Here is a 20648-nt window from a genome sequence, read left to right as displayed (position 1 = left end):
TTACTCATCTTGCGAAATGTTAACTGCTTGTGTGCTGCGAGGAAAGAATAAACTACATTGAGACACCAGCAAGTAGTCAAGGAAAGTGATGAAAGTAGTCTACTTGCCAAGTCCCACTCTGAGACTATCTGAAACGACCAAATATCCAATGGTAATAGTGTTACATTGTGATGCAAGACTGTTCTTTCACTTTTCAATTACTTCTGAACAAAAAGTGCACACAAACTGCTTAAAACAGTCTAATTTGCCATGCATTTTCTCAAATCTTTATTTACAAAAAAAAAAAAAAAATTCTTTTTGAGTTGTAATGTAATTATTTCAAAGGAAGGCTATGCACAGAGGCTAAGCTTCACAGAAAAGAATCACAGTCTCTTACCTAAAAGGTACTCATTGTCTCAAAACCACTCTTTCGGCACAGACTGGACTAAAATATTGAGCAATGCAGAAACAAAATTATGACCTGTTTTTCTTCCTCTTTTCTGTTTTTAGGTACATGATGAATCACACATGCACCTACAAATTATACATACATCTAGAGAGGGGAGAGACCCAAAAATTATATATAATCTAGAGACAGGAAAGACCAGTATGATCAGGCATGGCTTAAAGATGGAACACAGCTGACTACTGCCTGCCACCCGTAACATTCCTTGGAAGGCTGTGGACGGAAAGGTTTTTTTCAGTCAACAGTTCAAGCAGGCATCAAAATAGTCAACTTTGAGAATAAAGTCCTGTTTGAACTCTATTCCTGGGACAGCCTGGAATTTCAGTAATGGAATGCCTTTTACTTCAATCTTTCAGTGATGGAGTGCCACTTACCCCGTAAGATACCAAACTATTCTGAAAATGAGATTTCAATGCTAAAATATTACTAAAGTGATGCTACCTATTGCAAAATTGTAAAACCAACACCTCAGAAGAAACTATTGCACCTAATATTAACAAAAAAAGCAACATAACATTTCAAAATTACAAAATAATGCATCACAAAAAAATACCCAATCCTTCATAAAAGTTCAGGCGAAGAAACTTTGTTTTTGATATTCAAGATGCAAAGATTATTTTAACACGCATGAAAATGAGTGTGAAGTAATTCACTACTCAGGCATTCATGCATAGCCATCTAACCCTCATTAAGATGAAGCTTTCACCCATCTTTTCCAATCAAAATTAAAATACTTTTGAACAAAGGCTGCATGCCTTCTTACCATCAGTTAAGATCCTGTAAGGCAGATACTTGAGAAGTGCAATTTTACTAGTCACCTACTCAATACTCAGGAACTTGGTAGCTTATAAATCTTTGTCAACAGGTGATTTACTATTCTCCCATTCTTTCAGACCGCATGCACAGTTCACATTTATATGCAATCAGAACAAAAATATTTTTAAAATCTAATCAGACTAGTATATCTGGAGTAACCTAAAATAACAAAACCATATTGGACTTCAAATGGAACTTTACAACTGCCTTCTGTTTTCCCACATAGTGACAGATAAAATATAACATGAATAAAATGAATCAAACACAAAATGCTCATAGCAGCCCATTCTCTCTCTCACACACACAGGTCACTGTCATCCGGAAATGTTCAGTGACAGTAAAAGGAATAAATCCAGCATGACATAGAACTCATGGCTCTCAACAAAGCACTTATTGCACACTTGCTAGCATTAACACACAATTGAATTCAAAAACATTTTGTCTCATCATGCCAGTTCACTCCCAAAATGAGACTGCAGCCTCATTAACAGTCTGTCCTCATGTGAAAAGATCATCACTCCTCAAATATGTCCTGCATGTCTGAACTTAGGTAACAGAGATACAGACGTCGAACCAGCAGAAGACTTATTGCTACGCCTAACAAAATCATCATGATGAAAATAGCTGTACCATCTGAGTGTTGCTGCCTGTTGTTACTGTCCCCCCTGCTCATGCCTGTGGCTGTTCCTGCTGACTGAGACGATGGAGATGTTGGCTGCATCTGACGTTGCCGCAGTTCTGTGGTCGGCTGGGTGCTTGCTGAAGAGGGCGTGGCAGCATTTGGGTTTGGCTGCATAGTGGATAAAGAACTAGCAGCAGCCTCAGATGGAACTGAAGAAGTACCAGAGGTGGACTTGCCAAAGCTTGAAGAACTTGTAGATCCAACCTGCTCAACACTTGGATCTGAAGAACTTGGCACCATGACTGGCGAAGCAGCAGGAGAAAAAGAAGTCACTTTAACGTCTGGTGATGGGGAAGAATCCAACGGTGGTGTCAAGGAGGATGTGGTGGCTGGGCAAGCTCACTGAGGTGCTGGGAGCAGGCTGATCAACTTGTGATGTCTGGCTTGCCCCAGGAGTCTGGGGGTGTGATGCCTGAGCACAGTGGGTTGGTGGAAATGGAGGCATTCCTCCCAAGAAGGGAGGAAAAAATGGTGCCGGTGGAAAAAAGGGCATCTGCTGGGCTCCACTGCTTGTTCCTCTCTGGCTGTTAGATGCTGCAAAGTTTGGAGGCATACAGTAGGGCGGGTAAGGAAAACGAGGAACAGCACCCAAACAATTATTTGTTCCTGCTAGAGGCCATCCAGGGGGAACTGGCCAAGGAAACTGAGCCCCAGGAAGTAGTGGGCGAAATGCTCCTGCAGTGTCCTTTCCACTGCCAGGTGCTGCTGTTGCAGCAGTGCTATTCGGTGTTGATTTAGGCTCATCACTTCCACTTGTATCTGACTTGATAGTTTTCTCCCCCTGTAGAAAGTATGATGGTAATTACTTTGTAATGAAATCCAGTGGCTAGAAAAACTGTTTAGGAAGTTTGGCAGCCACTAAGCTAAGCTCAGATCGACTAAAACTAAAAATTGTACTCTGGCAAAACGTTCCTCGAAATAATTTCAAAAACAAATATCTAACAGAAATTTACAATGATACAATTTTCTTTGTTACAGCTAAAAAAAGGGAAAAAAAAACTTAATAAGGATGGTTTTATGAGTTTAAAGAAACAAAGTTTAATGCATAATCAACCATGTAATCAGCACCTTACTTACAGAAAAGTTTATTTGTGCTGCAAGTTCTTTTGCTTCTTTGGATGCTTTCTCTGATGCAGCAGTCAGTGGCTTGAGTTTACAGCTCAAATCACCACAATCAGAACATTTCCAGTCCTGAGACCTGTGTTATACATCTTGCATCTTAAATCACCACAATCAGGACAATTCCAGTCCTGAGACCTGTGTACATTTATCTTTAACCAACAGGTAACAGAAATGTTTTTAAATCATCATATTATGCTGCTTCCATCTCCTCATTGTAATAGTGACATCATCACGACAAAAGTCATAAGGACACTCAAAAGCAGCTCTAAATAGCAAATTCTGCTAAATTTCTTTTCAATATTTATGAAGATAAGCTATAGTCTGTTGGTCTTACAAGATAATATCCTATTTTATAGCCATAGAATTTTATAAACCTAAACACCTGAGACACAAATATTGATGAGCATTTCAAGCATTTATCACCAGATTTCCCAAAAGCCCACCAGAATCTTCTTCACACTAGTGTATGGTTTTGTTATCGACTAATGACACAATGATTGTGGCCCTATGCTCCACTGGGGGTGATTAGGAACAAGAAGAATGACACAATGAGAACATGAGACTTTATAGGTTTTAAGTGGATATTTTGAGAAATCTGCTAAAAAATGAGCATTGTAAGCAAGAAAATAGGTGAAAAATCTATTTGGTATTATTTGGTATATGTAAAATATAGTAAAATAAATATCAAAAGAGCTGGAAATTAAAAGATATTACTTTACCTCTTGGCCAAAACCTTGCGCTCTTCAGGAGTGTAGTCAAGGGAACCAATGGCTCCACCACCATGAGTTGGCATAAATCCAATAATGGCCAAAAGTGCTGTACGGACTGCAACCATATAAAGAAATGTCTGATGCTAACCTGTCTTTAAAAATGACAAGAAAAGAACCCCCTAGCATAGTGCACTTAGGAGCAGTGAATGTAAGTGGTTCCCCATATCTAGGGCATGTCATATAAAAGACAGAGCTCAGACCTATACTTCCACCACTTTATCATCCCTGATTAATTAGGTACCTATTTCTGCTGGATAGGTGGGAAGGGCAAGAACCTAAGGGGTTTTTCAGTTGTGTGATTTAACAAACCTTCTGCTCCCCATCTGAGTGAAATACACCGAAGATACAAAAAATAGTGAAGCTACAGAGCCCAAAAACTATAGTTTTAATCTGCCTTTTGATTGAAGCATAAATATAATTTGTGGCGTCAAAATTATTTACAAAATGGGCGATTTCAAAAGTGCAGTAAACACCTGTATCATGGTTGTTTATATATGACTAAAAACAAGTATGCATCTATAATTAAAAAAGAAATTGCAGAGGATTTAAAGCATACTGATATACAAGTCTACGTTCCAAAATATTTTCCATTCTGGGATGTAAAGGGTATTGCAGAATTACAAATACTCACTGGACCATGAAGGCTGCCAGGACTCAGGGTGGTGACCAGAAATGCTAAGGCATATTTTTTTGTTGGTTTCAAATCTTCCATTTGGCTAAAAAGTAAAAAAAAAAATAACCACATCACACAAAAAATACTGATAAAAGGGAACTGCACATTACAACAGAAGCCATTCAAAAATGAAGCAAAAATAGTGAAAAAGTCATTCATCATAGCTAAATCAGATTATCATGTAGTTTTAGTTTAGTCCTTTAGTTTAGTCATGCTGCTGTAATTCTCACAGAAATAAATTTTCTTACTTACTGTTAGTAAGATAATACTTGGTGGCTTCATAGGATAGTCTGGTGGAAGGACAATGCGTCCATGGTATATGCCGCCATCAAAATCACTGTCTTCTGGACCACGCAATGTAAAGTGCCATTCAAACAAGTTGTCCTGAGTACATAATATGAATGGGAAAAAAATAAGCAAACACATCTTCACTTAGATAGCAGTTATGGAAAAATGAATTTCTCGTAAATTCTCGTCCTTTGATATTTCACAGAGTACCCAACTATTAGAAACTTATAAAAGCTACAACTGCTCTTTAGCTAAACCAGTGAATGGATTACAAGCTGCCCTGAGGTCGCCACTACTGAACTGCATGTGTGAATGAAAGAGAATTTGACTCGGTAACAAATGTGCAAAAATCCTCCATGTTGTTGACAAAAAGAACAAACCATGATTAACAGCTGACAAACCAGGCGCTCAAGCAGCAAACGAGCAAAATTAATAATAACAGCAAAGTGCATATATCATAGCCATTGAACCAAACAAAAAAATGATAGTTGGGCTTTTTTTACAGATCCTTATATAGCCATCCAGGAAGGATGCACCCATTATCAATGAAGCCCCTAGCAGCAGTGTCATTAACTCACTGACCACAGCAGTAGTTTAAAGAGCATTTGTAGCTCCTAACAGCTTGGTCATCTGGTAATATTAAATTGGCAGTTTTATATGCTACAGTTCTATATGGCTCTGAAGATTTTAAAAAAAAAATCTCTTGGTTACATATCTTAAGTGTTTCTTTATTAGACACTCATTTCATTCACTCATTCCCATTCTTTCCATTCTGTAGACTAATTTATTGCTCACTTCCAAAGGCTGTGCATAGTACAGTTCTGTTGGATCTTTCAGTTCATGGGCTTCCTTCATCAGCCTTTTAACAGCTTTTAACAAACCAAAATAAATGGTTTAGAATACATGTTTCTTTGCAAACATCGTTGACAATTATAATGTTGTAATATCTCTTTCCATTAGGAACAAAATTAAATCCTCCAATATATCCGAACATGCAGTAGATGAGATTTTAATGGTACTCCACTTTCATATTCTTTATTATGATCGATATGGCAAGATTAGGCAATTATTATTTCATTTGATTGTAAGAGATGATCCCGACTTTGCCAATATTTTTGAAGAAATACACAGGCTAAGAAAAGAATTATTTAAATTACAGAACAGAAACTTAAATTTTATAGAAAGAGTGCTATGTTGTCTGGAAATTTGTGTACGTTTTGATGACACAATTTTGTGATCATTTCTCGCTCTTCCTCCTTGAGTATTGCCAACAATAAAGCATTCCTAGTAAGAACATCATACTTCCATGGTAAGAATCTTGACATAAGTACAGAAAGGTGTCCAACAATCATGAAACGAAAGGACGAAGATAAACAGAATAATTATTAGTAGGTTACCTGGACTGCGCATATTATACTGCCCCTGCATTTTGACAAAGCACCCGCTTGGTTTCACAAGCAATTCCTATATTTTCGCTAGGCTCACGAATTGTTGGAACCTTGTTGACGTCTGCTGATCTTGACGTGGCTTCCGCAGAAATAACACGTAGCCTTGTAAAACTTTCAACGATTGGTCCTTAGAACCATCGTGGAGCAGGAAGCCAATCATTAATTCTGTGACAACCAGGTGCTACAAAGTTCGCGTCCCGTAGTGTATGGTCAAAGCAACATCTGCACCATGCAGTCACTAAACTTTTTGAAATATTCCGGATATTCTTTTGGACGTGATCGATTTTTGCTGGTTGTACAGAAACGGTACAGATATAAAAAGAAATGGGTATATATCGTTTTAAATACAACAAGAATTGGCTTTGATTGTAAACAAACGAGAAATCGTTGTAAAGGATGGGATGTTTAACCTCAGAATCTGATAAGATGTTTTCATACAGAATATAAATAAAAGCTCTCATGCACACGCCATATTCCATCTAATACACCTCTTTGTGCAGAGCAGTGCTCTATATTGTCCCATGCACACGTACACATTCAAATTCCTCACGGGCCAAACAAATGTACTATAGAGCGTTTATAAGGTAAATTTATAGTGTTAAGTGAAGTACATGGTGTTTCTAAGAGTAAAACGAGGAATAATGGAAAGAATTTACTGGCTGATCAAATCATTGATATCAATTTTTGAAATGTACAGGCTGTCAACCTTCGACCAAAGACTTCGTGTGAATTGGCACTTGACCACTTTGATGCTTTCTACAAGCCAGTACATGGAGAGCACTGGCCCTCAATTCGAGTCGCATTATTGTCCTTGCCAAAGTATGTAGCCATTGTAAACAACTTTGGAGACACCGACAGTACCATACAGCAATTACATCAGCTTGGTGCTGTGGACATCATAGATTCTTCTGTCAAAAGTGTCACTAAAATGGAGAGTAAACTGCTTGCTGAAATTCAAGCACGAAAAGAAAAAGCGGAGACGGAAGGAGGAGTGATTGATTTCAAAGATCAATCTCAAGACCAGACTGATCATTCAATGGGTGTTGATTATGAATCAAAAGAAATTGATAAAGACAATAGTGAAGACTTCAAGACAGAACATTTGCAGAATGTCTTCACACCTGATACTGTCTATAACAACACAGACTTACAGTACTTTGTACCTACACAGACAAGTCTTCTCTGAGAGAGAAGCTTTACTGCAAGAAGAAGAAAAAATGTACAGTACCTATGAAGACCGGCCTATTTCAGTACGAATCTTGCCAGAGCATCTTCCTGCCCTTTCCAAAACTCTGAAGGTCATGACTTTCAAATCTGGTGATGTTTCAGACTTTCCATCACCAAGAGCAAATGACATGGGTCTGCTGAGTAAGCTGATTCTACATCACTATTCAATTTAATTTGTTGAATGTACTGGATGTAATCTAGTTAAAAAATGCAACTGTGGTTAGTGCAACAGTGACAATTTATCAAATAGAATGTAAATGTACAATTTAAATTCTTTATTTTTATCAAAAGAGATCTGGGGAAGGATACTGAGATGGTGAGAAAAAGCTATACGTCTTGATTTTTGAAAAATATTTACTCTAAAAATTACTGATTGCTAAACTTGTCTGAAGACCTAGCTTAAATACCTCCAGCATCAACATTGTAATCTCTTAAAGCTGTTTAGAAAAGAATGTTTGACCAAAACTTTGGCAATAACAAATGATTTTTTTTGTTTTTGTTGTGCTGAATGTAGAAACACAGTACCTTTTGTTTCTGTCAGATGCATTATGCTTTATGGCAATTTTATAGCACTAGACTCTACAACAGTTTGGAAGTATTTAGTAAAATTGATATTCTTTACATCATAGAAATTGTCTGTTTTAAGACTATCTCAGTTAAGTTGTCTTGAAAATCCCTAACATTTAGGAGTTTAGGCATGCGTAGACTATTTACTATGTGATTCTGATTGCTACTGCCTTTAACAGGCATTGACTGTAAGTTGTATGACATTTATTTTTGATAGCCAGATCCATCATATAAGTCATACACTTTCCTTTCAGATTACTATTTGCTAGATGGGGCATCTGTTTTGCCTGTCTTGGCACTCGAGGTTCAACCCAACGACAGTGTGCTTGATCTTTGTGCTGCACCAGGTGGCAAAACTTTAGCTATGTTACAGCTGCTAATAACCCAAGGAGGTAAGATGAAAACACATGCTTTGATAATATACTGTAATAAAGATGCAGAATAATGAAAAGGAATGATATCCTCTGGGTGTGATGTTTTTGTAGAACAAATTACAGAGCTGTTAATGTAATTTGTTGTTCTTTATTGATCTATCTGAGGAGATAATACTGTGGTTAGTATTTATTGGATGCAATACTTTTAAAGGCAGAACTTTTTGTGGGCGTTTTTTAAAATGGTTTCGCATGTGCAAGGGAACTTAGGTGGAATGCACACATAGACGGTAGATGTAAGCACAGACTATAAGCCGAATATTGATATCCCTGCTGTGAGGAAAGAAAAATAGGAGATATAGAGAAAAATAAAAAAGCAATAAAGCAAAAATAAAGTTTGAAAATTCAGTTGTCTTTATGTTTTTGTCATTAGGGCTGTTTATCCTTCTCTCCTTTATATATTCTATTTTTGTTTGTGGAGATTACATTCAGTCTTAACCATGAGAGTATGTTCAGATAGAAGCCATTTCGACTCAGCTGTCAGACCCTACAGCAAGTACTGGTCGGGCGAGAAAGACGTTTTATTGCTAGGCTAGTCGGAGTTGACTTTGATCTCCACCCTGACTTTGTCCGGGTAGTAGTTGGAGATGATTGGACACCTAGTAGTCCGCTCCGCATGTATTCCTACCTTCCCTCTCACAGACGAGACCATCCAATTATGTCAGCCAGAAGAAGTTCCACTTTTAAAATTTAAGGTCTTTTTTTTTTTTTTTTAGTTTTTTGTAGGGAGGGTGGGTAGCATTAGTGAGCAATTTAGAAAGAAATTGCAACAGCAATTGATAACATCAGCAAACAGTACATAAAATCAATGGTCTTTTTTTCCTAGGTCGTCTTACTGCAAATGACGTCAGTTATTCCCGCATAGATCGGCTCTATTCAGTCCTGCGAAGCTATGTTCCTAAAGATCTCCTTGCAGCGTTGGTTCATGTGCAGAATAAGAATGGCAAGCTGTTTAATGTGCCAGCTTTTGATAAGGTGAAGGATAGAGTTGTTCAATAAAAAATTCCTCTAATTGCCCTCTGGGATAAATAAAATCTGACTCAATCATACTCTAAACATTTTTCAGTGGTGCATTAGACAGTCTGTCATGAACATACAGCCCCTTCTTACGTACAACTCGCATGCATACATAAAGGTAATCAAATAGCAATCTGGTCAGTAGAACAACTGTTTTATGATCCCATTTAAACACTCAAGGATTTGCGCCAATCTCGACCATGCTGTGGTTGTATTTCATATTGTTATGGGTGCATTGTGGAATCATGTGGCCAAAGCCTTTCAGCTGAAAAAAAGACAAAGAACTCCTTGCTCAACAAATGTAGAGTTCAGGATGTTTGAAACATTTACCTCAGTAAAGAAAACTTTGGTTGTTTAAGCAGATTTTAAAATATCTTTTGACCATTTGTTTAATGACATTCTGTATGAGCACACACACACCAGTCATTAATAAACAAGTCTGCTGTGGAGGATGAAACATAACCACTGATTATGATGAGGTGTTGCAGGTGCTGGTAGATGTACCCTGTAATAGCGATCGTCATGTCCTACAAGAGGAGGACAACAACTTGTTTAAGCCTAGTCGCATCAAGGAACGTCTTCAACTTACAAGTCTTCAGAAGGATCTTCTCATGTCAGTTTCATTGCTGCACCTCTCCATGCTTCACTTTTCTTAATCCTTATCTTTGTATTTCTTAATGAATGTTTCACTTTTTCATGTGGTTAGAAATGCTATTCAGCTGCCTAGTACAGATACATATTATGCATAGCAACGTGCATCAGTCATACATGTATCTTTTGAAAAAAGGTGTTAGGAGACTGAAATCTATTTCCTCACTTATTGACTTTAGCAAGTACTAGCTAAATCATTTTTTGTAATTATCACTGTAATCTGCAGGGCAGGATCCGGTCGTGCAAACCAGGAGGATCCATAGTATACTCTACCTGCACCCTGGCACCAGCTCAGAATGATGGAGTGGTGCAAGCAGCTGTAGAAGAGCTCTGGGAAACCTCAGATTTAGATGTTGTAGTAGAGAATCTTTCACCTCTTGCAACACTTTTACAACCATTTTTTAAGTTTCACAAAAGCACACGACTTGGACAGCTTGTTTTACCTTCTTTGGTGAATAATTTTGGACCAATGTACTTCTGCAAGCTAAAACGTCTTAGGTAGGATGCAGGAAGCATGAAAACAACTTAGTGTGTTTGGTACGGTGCATGTGAACTTATAGACGAGTGATCAAGAAGTTGACAAAAATTCATGGAGCAAGAGGCAAGATGAAGAAGACAAACAAAAGGGCTGCAGAGACTGTTAGTGAAAGGAATATGGTTGGGAAAAACTTGGAGAACGTAGATCCTGGAATGAGATGAAAAAGAGAGGATTACTTGAACCATTTAGGCGAAGGAACATGTTGTTCTGACTGGCTTCAGGTTTATCTCCTTTTAGTATACACATATTCACAGTCAAGGAAACACATACTGTAACTGTTTTATTACACAAGAGATGTATCAAGCTTTATATACAATAATGAATCTCTTCATAGTGGATGGACGGATGTTTGAAATAAAGTGAACATAAAAAAAAAAACCCATGCATTGATGATACCTTCACAAAGTGTTTCATGTTTACACTCTGGAGTGATGAGCTAGTGATGAAAACATTGCACAACAGCTGTAAAGTGTCAGTTTGGTGTGAAGGTTGGTTGATTTATTTCATAGTAAAATGCTTCCACTTCCCGATGATTTTAAAGGGAAAGGGTGATGATTTACCCTTGGGTGAATGGGTTCCTAATTTGGGTGGAGAGCTATAGCAGGTTAAGTCTACACAACAGACAAATTTACCCCCAAGTAAGTAAAGTTGTATCAGGAATTCCCAAAAGAGGCTGTTGTTACTGGATGTTAAAAAAGATTTGTGTAGGCCCATCCTGAAACTATGAATATAAGATATTAGCTATTGTTGGCAGGTGGCCCAGGCTGGGTAAACTTGCTTCATGATTGTCAGCCTTCTAATAGATTAAAAGCCAGGACCTAATGTTTTTTTGCTACATTGGTGGCAAGGGAGGGTTCACCATTCTGCAACCAATCGCCCTATGAATGACACAGTTTTTTTTTTTTTATAATTCTTATGCAAATAATCATGTCTGCAGGTGATAATATTTAATATGGAATGTTTGTTCACATACCAACATAAATTTGTTTTGATTAATGTCCATTCAAGAATAATTATATTAAAACTGTTTTGGTGTAGTTCTTTTGGGGCAAACTGCCCTTAAATCAGAATGTAATAGGCAATAAAATCTATTACTTCAATCAACATTCATTTAAAGTTTAAAAGATTCTTATACAAAATGTTCTTAAGAATCTCATAATAACTGTAACAAACTGATGCACGCATTTTCACATTTTTGTATGCACTATAAAATACATATGTAAAATATCACAGCTACATTTTGCGCTTTCCAGTATATGAGCATATGGAAGCTTTCCCAAGATTCAAGCAAATGGTAGCCTTTCTTCCATTGCAGCAACTGTTCAGTACCCTTCCTGAGCACTGTGCATTTAAATACCTGCAGCAATCCTAATATCTTCCTTTTTTATTCTTACTTTGCTGACATGTGACACAATATAAGATTAATAATATAACCCTCTAGCAGGTTTGAGTAATGCTTCAATTTGACAGGCTAAAGATTACACTTTCTGTGGTTCTACAGTGCTGAAAGCAGTCAAGGGTGAAAACTAGGCTGTGTATTCTTTGGCCTTACCAGTATCTAATGCTCAAAGAAGCTTTGTCAACAAAGCAGCAAAAATGAATCCTGTTAGAGACAGCACAACTTTCAACAAAGCTTCATGCAATAGTTCTTTTTATGTGTGGGAAATGTACATAAAGTTTATAGTGAACGGCAGGCATTAAATACTACAAACAATCTCAATTATAAATGGACATAGTCTGAGGCAGTCTCTGGGAAAAACACAAGAAATTTCCAAGATATGCTTAACAGTTCACAGATTACAGTGCACCAACAATCTGACAGTAAACTGAGAACCCTTTACCGTTCACCTGAGAATCAGTTCTCTTCTTTTAATAAATACATTTATCAAATGTTAAGCCACACAAGCTGCTGCTGGATTTATTTAATAAAATGTCTCCAAAACACAGCTTCCCTCTGATTACCTAGTTTTGTGAAAGGACCAAACCTCAAAATTGAATAACACTTAACTCATGAAAGTAGATGATTATTTTTCCTATTCAGCAGCCTGATGTACAAAAAGGTTTAGTTTAGCATGACTAGTCAATACCATGTTTACCTGCTGGATGAGCAAGAAACTTCGAGATTTTTAAAGAGTTAAATGAGGGGGAAAGGAGAGAAAATTCATTTCAAACACTTTAAAACTTCAAAAAATTCTGCATTTATGTGACAAGATTTAACAGCTGTTTGGCATACAGGCAAAGCTCTACTGATCATCACAATTTTTAGCTACTGTGCAGAAAAACAATGGAACTCTCTCCTTTTCCATATCCACTACCTGTCCACTATTGAATCCTTTAAATGTAGACTGAAAACATGCCTCTCTTCCTTAAACATTATTCCCAACACCAGTCTCCACAATGCTAGTCCCTCTTACTCCCCACTTCACCCTTTCCTTCTTATTGCTACTTATGTAAAATCTCAATACTCTCAGTCTTTGTTACTTGGTTCCTCTTTGCATTTTCTGTATTTCTATTTATTCGTCATCAGTACTGTTGTTTATTCTTTCGTAGTTCATGTTTATTTTCCTGCCCCTCGTATGTTGCCCATGTCTCATTCTTCTTCATAAGAGCTAAGAGCATGCTCCTTAGGAGTATATGTGCTGTACAAATTTTGCATTTTGTTATTATTATTAATTCAGCCACCAATTCACCCTATGAACCAAAAAAATAATTGCGTGTGGCTTTGAGTCAGTCTTGCCTTTATCATTAACATGGAATTGGCTTTTCAGCTGGCACTGTCCATGAGGTCAAGCAGATCTGTGTCACCACAAGCTCCACTCTCACTGACTGTCATTTCTCCCATTATTCGGTTTAACTCTGTGCTTCGATGCTCCTGCAAGTCATTACCATCCATATATATACATATCAAAAACACTGATTTTGGTGCACTTTTAGTTTTATAAGCTTCGCCTGCACTAAACAGTGTGTGTGTATGAGAGAGAAAGTTAAGTCTCAGGCATATATCTCATCATTCAAGGGCAGTTAGATCTGTGTCAAAAAACAAAAAGTAAAACCCAAAGGAGTAATTTTATTCTTTTTTATCACAAAAGCAAATTATTGGAAAAAAATACTGCAGCAGATGAACAACTTTAAATAAAACCCCATGTAATAGTCATATCAGGCTAATCTGGTAAAACATCAAATCATTAAAGACTTCAATGGTCAAAGCATTTAATTAAAATAAACTCTGCTGGACAAGTCTTTGCAGTTAACCAACCAACCAGGCTTGAGGCATTATCAGCCAGCAATGCTGATATGAAAATTTACCAACAGACATTGCTTGTTTATTTATTTTTAATATGAATAGTGACTTGAAAACTGAATAAAATGAATGCCCGAGCTGATTATAAATGTTGGATGTGAAAAGGTAATAAATTTTAAGCTGTACAAGAATCGATGTTAAGTGACTAGTTTTTTTTTCCTCTATTATTTTATTTTTTTATTTTCTAGAAAGGAATCAACAAAGTTGACAAAGTAGTTTTACCTTAGAGGCATCAATCTTCACCACCTGTGATTCTGTCTTCTCAGTAAGCTTGACTGCTGCTGCATGTCTGAAAAAAAATCATAATATATTTGTAAAGACTACAGATGGTTGTAGATAAAAAAATCTTGTTATCTCATCACTTTTTACCCATCTACGGTAAGATTAAAAGCAATGTTATATTAAATAGACATCTGAAATGACACTAAGTGATACAGTTGCATGGCTGACTGTGTGATCTTAATAATAATATATATAGTACTCTGCCAGAGGAACATTTACTCTTCTTCTTTATCAGTGTTGAAAAGGTTGAGACGAAATTCTGCACGAGTGACAGATGCTCCAATCAGCTGAGAAAGAAGATCTAGGTGGGCCTTTGCAAGTGGGTCTGGCTGAGCAGAGTCCTGCAACCATCATCAATCCTTTCATCAAAAGTGGTTGTTATTTGTTTGAATAGTATGTGTTAGTTTATCATTTTAGTTCATCATGCATAGAGAGGCAATACACCATTACCAACTGCTGCTTAAGCTGGCTTAGCAGTTATCATGTAGTATCAAATTGACCCCGCTATCAACTTCCCTTCTAACCATTCCTAAAATGATATGAAGTCACAGCAAGTGAAAATCTCTTATCTATCAACATCATCTACTACTCAGTATTCAGTTGACTGGGTGCAAGACAAAAGGCTGCAGGAGCACTTACATTCAGGATTTCTTGCTCAACCATGAAGCATAAGTCATGTTTTGACCATATATATGTTCAAGCAAACTATAGGGAATTAATAGCCACTGCACTTGTGCATTACTACTCAATCATAATGTTCACTCTTCTTTCTCCCATTGCTTGCACATACTAACAAACAAGACTGAATCTGACTGACCTAATCAGGGGCAATTCTAGCTATGAAAAATCTAAGCACATTGGCACTCACACACTCTAACACACATATACCCATGTGCACAACTCAAAACTTGTCTTTTTATTGCATGGGTAGGGGGAGGCACACCAATATTTCATCTTAGCTTCAGATGTTACTTCTTTGAAATGAAGAGCTAAGGTGTACATGCTGTAGTACGGAATATAAGTTCAAAAAAGGAGTAGCGGAAACTGATCATCTTTTACTGGAAAAGTGGCATTAATGAACTATTAATGGTAGGCAGAATGTAAACAGATATAGCAACAATTATAATTATTCTAGAGTTATCTCATCAAACAGCAGTATGTTTGATTCACTGGTGGTGGTCGGGTTGGGGAAGGTGGTGGTATTTTTCTTGCTATACCTAGCCACCTTGATGACTGTGATTGAAAAGGGTAAAATGCATAAAAACTATATTAATTATTAATGTAAGGGCTTTCCTTTGTCCTTCAGATAGCGAACAATCAGCAATTATTTTGTGTGTTTTCATATAACAGTAAATACAACCAAGAACCGCTCACAATATCTGAGACTGTTGTTTTTCCTGATTTTTGCACCCCCAAAGCTTCAGTAGGTCTTGTGGCAGAATACCTGACAAAAGAATCACATAATGACATAATTTACCATAAATATTAAATATAACATAAAGTGCAAAAGTCTACTGTAAAAGATGAATGCATTAACTCAAAACTTACACATGAGAGAAAAAAAATTATCTTATATCTTAAAATAAAGAGGAACCCTCCAAAAGTTATTAAAAACTTTCCAACCCATTTTATGCACTATTTGTGAAGCTGCTACTGAAAACATTGGAAAATACTACATCATCTTAAAACAGTACACCTTACATGTTCGTTCCAAGTTTGGTGACACGATCACCTGTCATGTCAAAGGATCCTTCTCTCGCAGCCTTTACATTACCAACAGGAGCTGGAAAGCTTGTCTCTTTACAGTTTCCACTCTCATCAAAGGTTCTAAAAGAATAATTAATTGCTGATCAAAACGTATGCTTACCAATGGAGTTCTCATAAGAAAATCCTTTACAGATAAACTGTACATGTGGCTACAGTACCAAATAAAACATGCTATGCTTTGAAGAACAATTTTACATAAAATAATCTGAAAACATTTAACTCCTCTTTCTATCATGTTGAATATACATTTGTGTGAACCATCCATGAATAAAGAAATGTAAGGTAAATAGGGCTTGTGGCTATAAAGCAGATATAATTCCTAAAAGAAAAATGCTTAGAATTCTCAATTAAGAACCCCTTCTGGAGATTTAGATACATAATGTGGTGAAACCACCATCCATCTTGTCCTGTGCACACCCTCAGCCACAACCACCCATGAGTCTTACAGCCACGTTCCCAATGAAACCCCTCCTGCTGACCTCTTCCCCCCACTTCTGCCATGACCACTCAGCTGGCCAGGGAATGAATAAATTGATCCAGCCGTTTATGCCTTTCAGCACTGCTAAGGACACATCACCAGGTGGTCAGCTACACTGGCCTAAGTGTCCCTGGTACGATGGCCCACACATATGCGCAGCCCCTCCCCATCCTATACATAATATTTTTGATTTTTAGTTTTACATCTTTAGTGTTAGAGACAGTTTTGATGGTGTGACATGCCAGTTCAAGAAAACATGAGGTAGTTTTACAGTGTTGTTTCCATTTCCATCATTTGTACCATAAAGTAACATGAGCACTCAATGTTCACCATATGGTGTTGTAGACAGAAGTATCATTAAACATTACCCAGCACCACCACTGAGGAAATGATAGCAGAAAACCAGGCTGGCTTCAAAAGCACAGCTAAACAGATCTTCATTGACTTTAAAAAGGAACCATAGAGCCTGGCGTGAGAAGCTGATGTATGATGTAAAAATTCAAGGTTGATGAGAGTCTCATTCAAGTTATCAAAGCACAATGAGTACAGTACTGAGTGCTTGAGGAGACTGCTTTGAATCTTGTACAAGGAGAGCAAAACCAATGGTTTTATATGCAGCATGGTTGCATGATGGCAGGAACCAATTCTCGAAATGTGAAGCCATAAACTTGACTGGTTCAGCCATATTACCTAGCATGACACCTAAAATCTTTCAGGGTACCTTGGAGGAAGGTTCACACTGAGGACAAACTGACTGGCAAAAGTGGACAGTCATGCAGGACCTGCTAATCACCACCAAGACAGGCCTAAGTGTGAGCTCGTCAGTGTGGTGTCTATCCAGTTGTAATTCAAGCCCAGTTCCAATAAACAGCATATCAGTTGGGACCAGTCAAAGCATGAATGTATGTTAAGATCTCTTACTATACGGCATAGTGCTATAATTGAGATTCCTTATGACTTGGGTAAAAATATATTATTCAGTGTTTCTAACCTGGTTATGCATACCTAAAACAATCATAAGGAGCTTACCAGCCATTAATCTACCGCATAGTAATGCCTGAAAGATGAATCAAAAGCAATGCACACTACCTGATAATTCCTGGAGGCTCTGTTCCCCAAGGTAGCTGTCCTGACAGTGGTAATATAAAGCGACCAGTGTTGTTCTGAACTTTGTCTTTAAGGAAGATGGAGACCTGTTGCACCAATGAAAGAGTGTACAAAGCAATACAGGTTGCTCAGGATACAGGTTATCATTTCATTGTGATAATGATTTCATTTGTTGACTAGCTACCCTACTGCTTATATGGATTTCACAGTATTAAAATTAATGATAACAAAACTGTCATCCATAATCAAGGAGATAGGATGTACAGTATGGCATTATATGATTCTTAATTCTGACTGATCAGTTTATCATAAAGCATTTTGTCACTCTTAGGCAAAGAATATCTCAAATATATCATTAGTTTTCAAGGAGCTTATTAAGAATAACAGACATCCAAGTGAAGACTCTGCTACACAGCATAATATTCTAACACAATACTTACACGGATATGCATGTCTTGAAAAAAGCTAAGCAACGTCTGTCGAATCAGCTGGAACTCTCCAGCAGAAAGTGATGCATATGTCTACAAAAAACAGTATGTACAAGAACACTTTTTTTTAGTGGGGGAAACAGTATTCTTACATTTTACTAAACCAACATTTAATATTCACAATGTTGTAAACATTATACAGTTCCTTGCATTTAACTATACAATATATCAAATATGCTTTCACTGACTTTTAAAATGTGCATTAGCCGTTGCAGCTGACAAACCTCAATAAGCATCCTGTAGACCATCTCCACTTGCTGGCGAACAGCAGGAGCATTTTCTACATATTTATGTATTACATCCATGTGGTTAAAGGTTATGAGAAGCACATCTTTGGGTTGCAGGCATAAGGATACCTGGTACTTGAATGCCATGGTCATCAGGTCATAAAGCTGGAATATAGGTATCATCCCTTTAGAATATGCTTCATGTCAAATGCAAAGCTTATGCAATTATAATTCAAATTATGTTTGGTGAGTTTTCTATGGCACTTAAAGAACCATCACAGAATAAGAAAGACAACTATCTCAAATGACAGAATGTGTGAGTTATCATACTGCTTAAGCGTACCCTGAAAAAGTCCAGCAGTTTTAATTGCTTGCATTATTGTCAAATCTCTATGATAATGTCCCCATTATGGCAAAACCATGTCATCTTCCATTATTTTTGTTTTAGTAGGAAGTAAGGTAAACTTACCTTATCCATGCTAGCTGCATTGAGTCGCATTATGGAGGCATGAGCCAAGCGGTCAAAGACAGTGCGCATTGCCTTCTTGGAGTACAATAGTTGGGGCTTAAATAACTCATCCATGAAACGCTTGTTGAACATTGTAGCTACAATATCATTCAGGACTGGAAAGCATAAGGGAAGTATTTTAGGTCTGGTATTGCTCATAATGTTTATCAATGATTTACCTAGTGCATTGTTCAGCACATGTAAGTTGTTTGCAGATAATATATAATGATGCATTTCATAGCACAATGATTAAAAGTGACATTGACAAAGTGATATTTTACAAGAGATTATGAAAGACAGAATTATATTTCAATACATTCATGTGTGAAGGCATGGATCTAGGTAAAAATAATTCAAAATGCAAAATAAAATTGCATGATAAGGTTCATATGGTAAAAGCATATGTCATGAAAGTCAGTTTTGATTGTGAGTTGTCCTTTGACTGGCACATTCAAAAAGTGGTAGGCAAATAAGAAGACATTTTTAAAACTGTACAAAGCACTTGTGGGTCCACATTTGGAATATATGAAAGTGATCTAGTGTCCATTCCAAAAAAGACAATCAATATTAGTGGAAATTGTACAAAGACATATATACTATTAAACTATTAGTAGAATATAGAGATATGTCTCATACTGATAGACTGAAGTACTTAAGACTCCACTCTCTAAAGGAAAGGAGAATCAGAGGAGACATTATTCAGATGTTTAAGATATTTCATGGATACGATGATATAGATATGCATGTATTTTTCTCTCAACATGTATTTTTCTCCACAAACTAACATTACTAGAAAGAGTTGCTGCTGACTGAAACTCACTTTTAGCTAACATTATATATAAACCGAATTTTTCAGGTAACATTTCAAAACTTATATAGATCTGTTTTATCCGTTTTTCTTTTATTTGATGAATAATAAAATATAAATATAAATGTGAAACCGAGACACGTGACTTTAAAAGGGGACGATAAAAGCAGTGTCAGTACAACAGTACCTCCTTCTCTAACAGCTACTTTTACAACATGTATAACTATAAGGATATAAAACTGTTCGCATGGCCTTCCAATTCATTCCAATTTAAAGTGATAAGCGGGAGTGTGTCTACTAGGCAGATGATTCTGTATAGGATGACTTTCGAAAATTCTTATGAGTTTCGCTAAACCAAATGCCTAATTCATATGGTATTATTATTTTTCTGTCATACGACAGCCGCCTCTATTATTACCTTTCTGTGCCTTTTCTTCTGCAACGTTTTGCGCCCGTAAACGTTGATCAAGAATGTACATCATCTCGCCTCCGAGGTTGAGGAAAAGCAATGGAAGCGTTTTCACGGACATCTTTCTTGGGTTTATAATATTTCCCCCTTGGGTTCAGAAGTGTCGACAGTAACGTCGAAGCAGAGAGCACCGATGTGAAAGCTTTCCGCCGGAAAACGCGGACAGCGTCCCTTGATCGCGTTATCTCTAAGGGCTGTCTCGCGAGACTTCAGGGTTCACGACATTTAGCAGACGCCCCAAGTTCCCGGCATGTGTTCATAATACTACGTGAAACATACGGGCACCAAGAATTTATTTATTGATCACATAGTCCAACGCTCTAAAGGTAGTTTAGTTTCCAGAACAACAAATCTTACTCTAGCTGAAATGGCACACTGAACTGGTTTTCTAACCAAATGAGCATTGAAACATCCACGGACGTGCATCGGCATTTTAAGTTCGTGGAAACACCCAAGTGTATGTCGTGTTACATTTTCCTCTACAGAAATATTGACTAGCTAAAACAAATTTAACGGGAAAGGGTAAGCACCTATATCA

General features: G+C 37.1%; 3 protein-coding genes across 3 annotated transcripts; 1 reads left to right on the top strand and 2 right to left on the bottom strand.

Annotated features, from left to right (window-relative positions):
* Positions 1–254: 254 nt before the first annotated feature.
* LOC112565565 (ubiquitin-conjugating enzyme E2 J1-like) lies at positions 255–6344 on the bottom strand. Its single transcript, XM_025241080.1, is given in 8 exon segments — positions 255–2218; positions 2220–2724; positions 3021–3141; positions 3785–3890; positions 4467–4551; positions 4761–4892; positions 5592–5665; positions 6194–6344. Coding segments are annotated over 8 exon segments (1497 nt in total). The 5' UTR covers positions 6225–6344; the 3' UTR covers positions 255–1775.
* A 69-nt stretch (positions 6345–6413) lies between these two features.
* On the top strand, positions 6414–11076 carry LOC112565563 (5-methylcytosine rRNA methyltransferase NSUN4-like). The gene is given in 7 exon segments (XM_025241079.1): positions 6414–6572; positions 6942–7412; positions 7414–7612; positions 8293–8430; positions 9296–9444; positions 9975–10103; positions 10364–11076. Coding segments are annotated over 7 exon segments (1461 nt in total). The 5' UTR covers positions 6414–6473; the 3' UTR covers positions 10640–11076.
* LOC112565562 (protein OSCP1-like) lies at positions 10965–20332 on the bottom strand. The gene is made up of 10 exons (XM_025241078.1): positions 20060–20332; positions 18795–18949; positions 18323–18490; positions 18051–18131; positions 17593–17696; positions 15960–16085; positions 15633–15702; positions 14478–14599; positions 14199–14265; positions 10965–13547 (listed from the first exon to the last, which is right to left on the bottom strand). The coding sequence occupies exons 1-10, from the start codon at positions 20169–20171 to the stop codon at positions 13440–13442; spliced, it is 1113 nt and encodes a 370-aa protein (XP_025096863.1). The 5' UTR covers positions 20172–20332; the 3' UTR covers positions 10965–13439.
* Positions 20333–20648: the final 316 nt, after the last annotated feature.

Source organism: Pomacea canaliculata, linkage group LG6 (assembly GCF_003073045.1).
Source record: "Pomacea canaliculata isolate SZHN2017 linkage group LG6, ASM307304v1, whole genome shotgun sequence".
NCBI lineage: Eukaryota > Metazoa > Mollusca > Gastropoda > Architaenioglossa > Ampullariidae > Pomacea > Pomacea canaliculata.
Note: the sequence above shows the minus strand (reverse complement) of the source record. Positions and strands in the feature narration are given on the sequence as shown.

Excerpts from the sequence above, each read along its gene's own strand:
- LOC112565562 (XM_025241078.1), bottom strand. The coding sequence starts at position 20,171 with ATGTCCGTGAAAACGCTTCCATTGCTTTTCCTCAACCTCGGAGGCGAG. Across the intron at positions 18,132-18,322 it reads TCTACAGGATGCTTATTGAG|ACATATGCATCACTTTCTGC; the intron begins GTTTGTCAGCTG and ends TGTTTTTTGTAG. Across the intron at positions 13,548-14,198 it reads TGAAGATTGATGCCTCTAAG|GAGCATCGAAGCACAGAGTT; the intron begins GTAAAACTACTT and ends AATGACTTGCAG.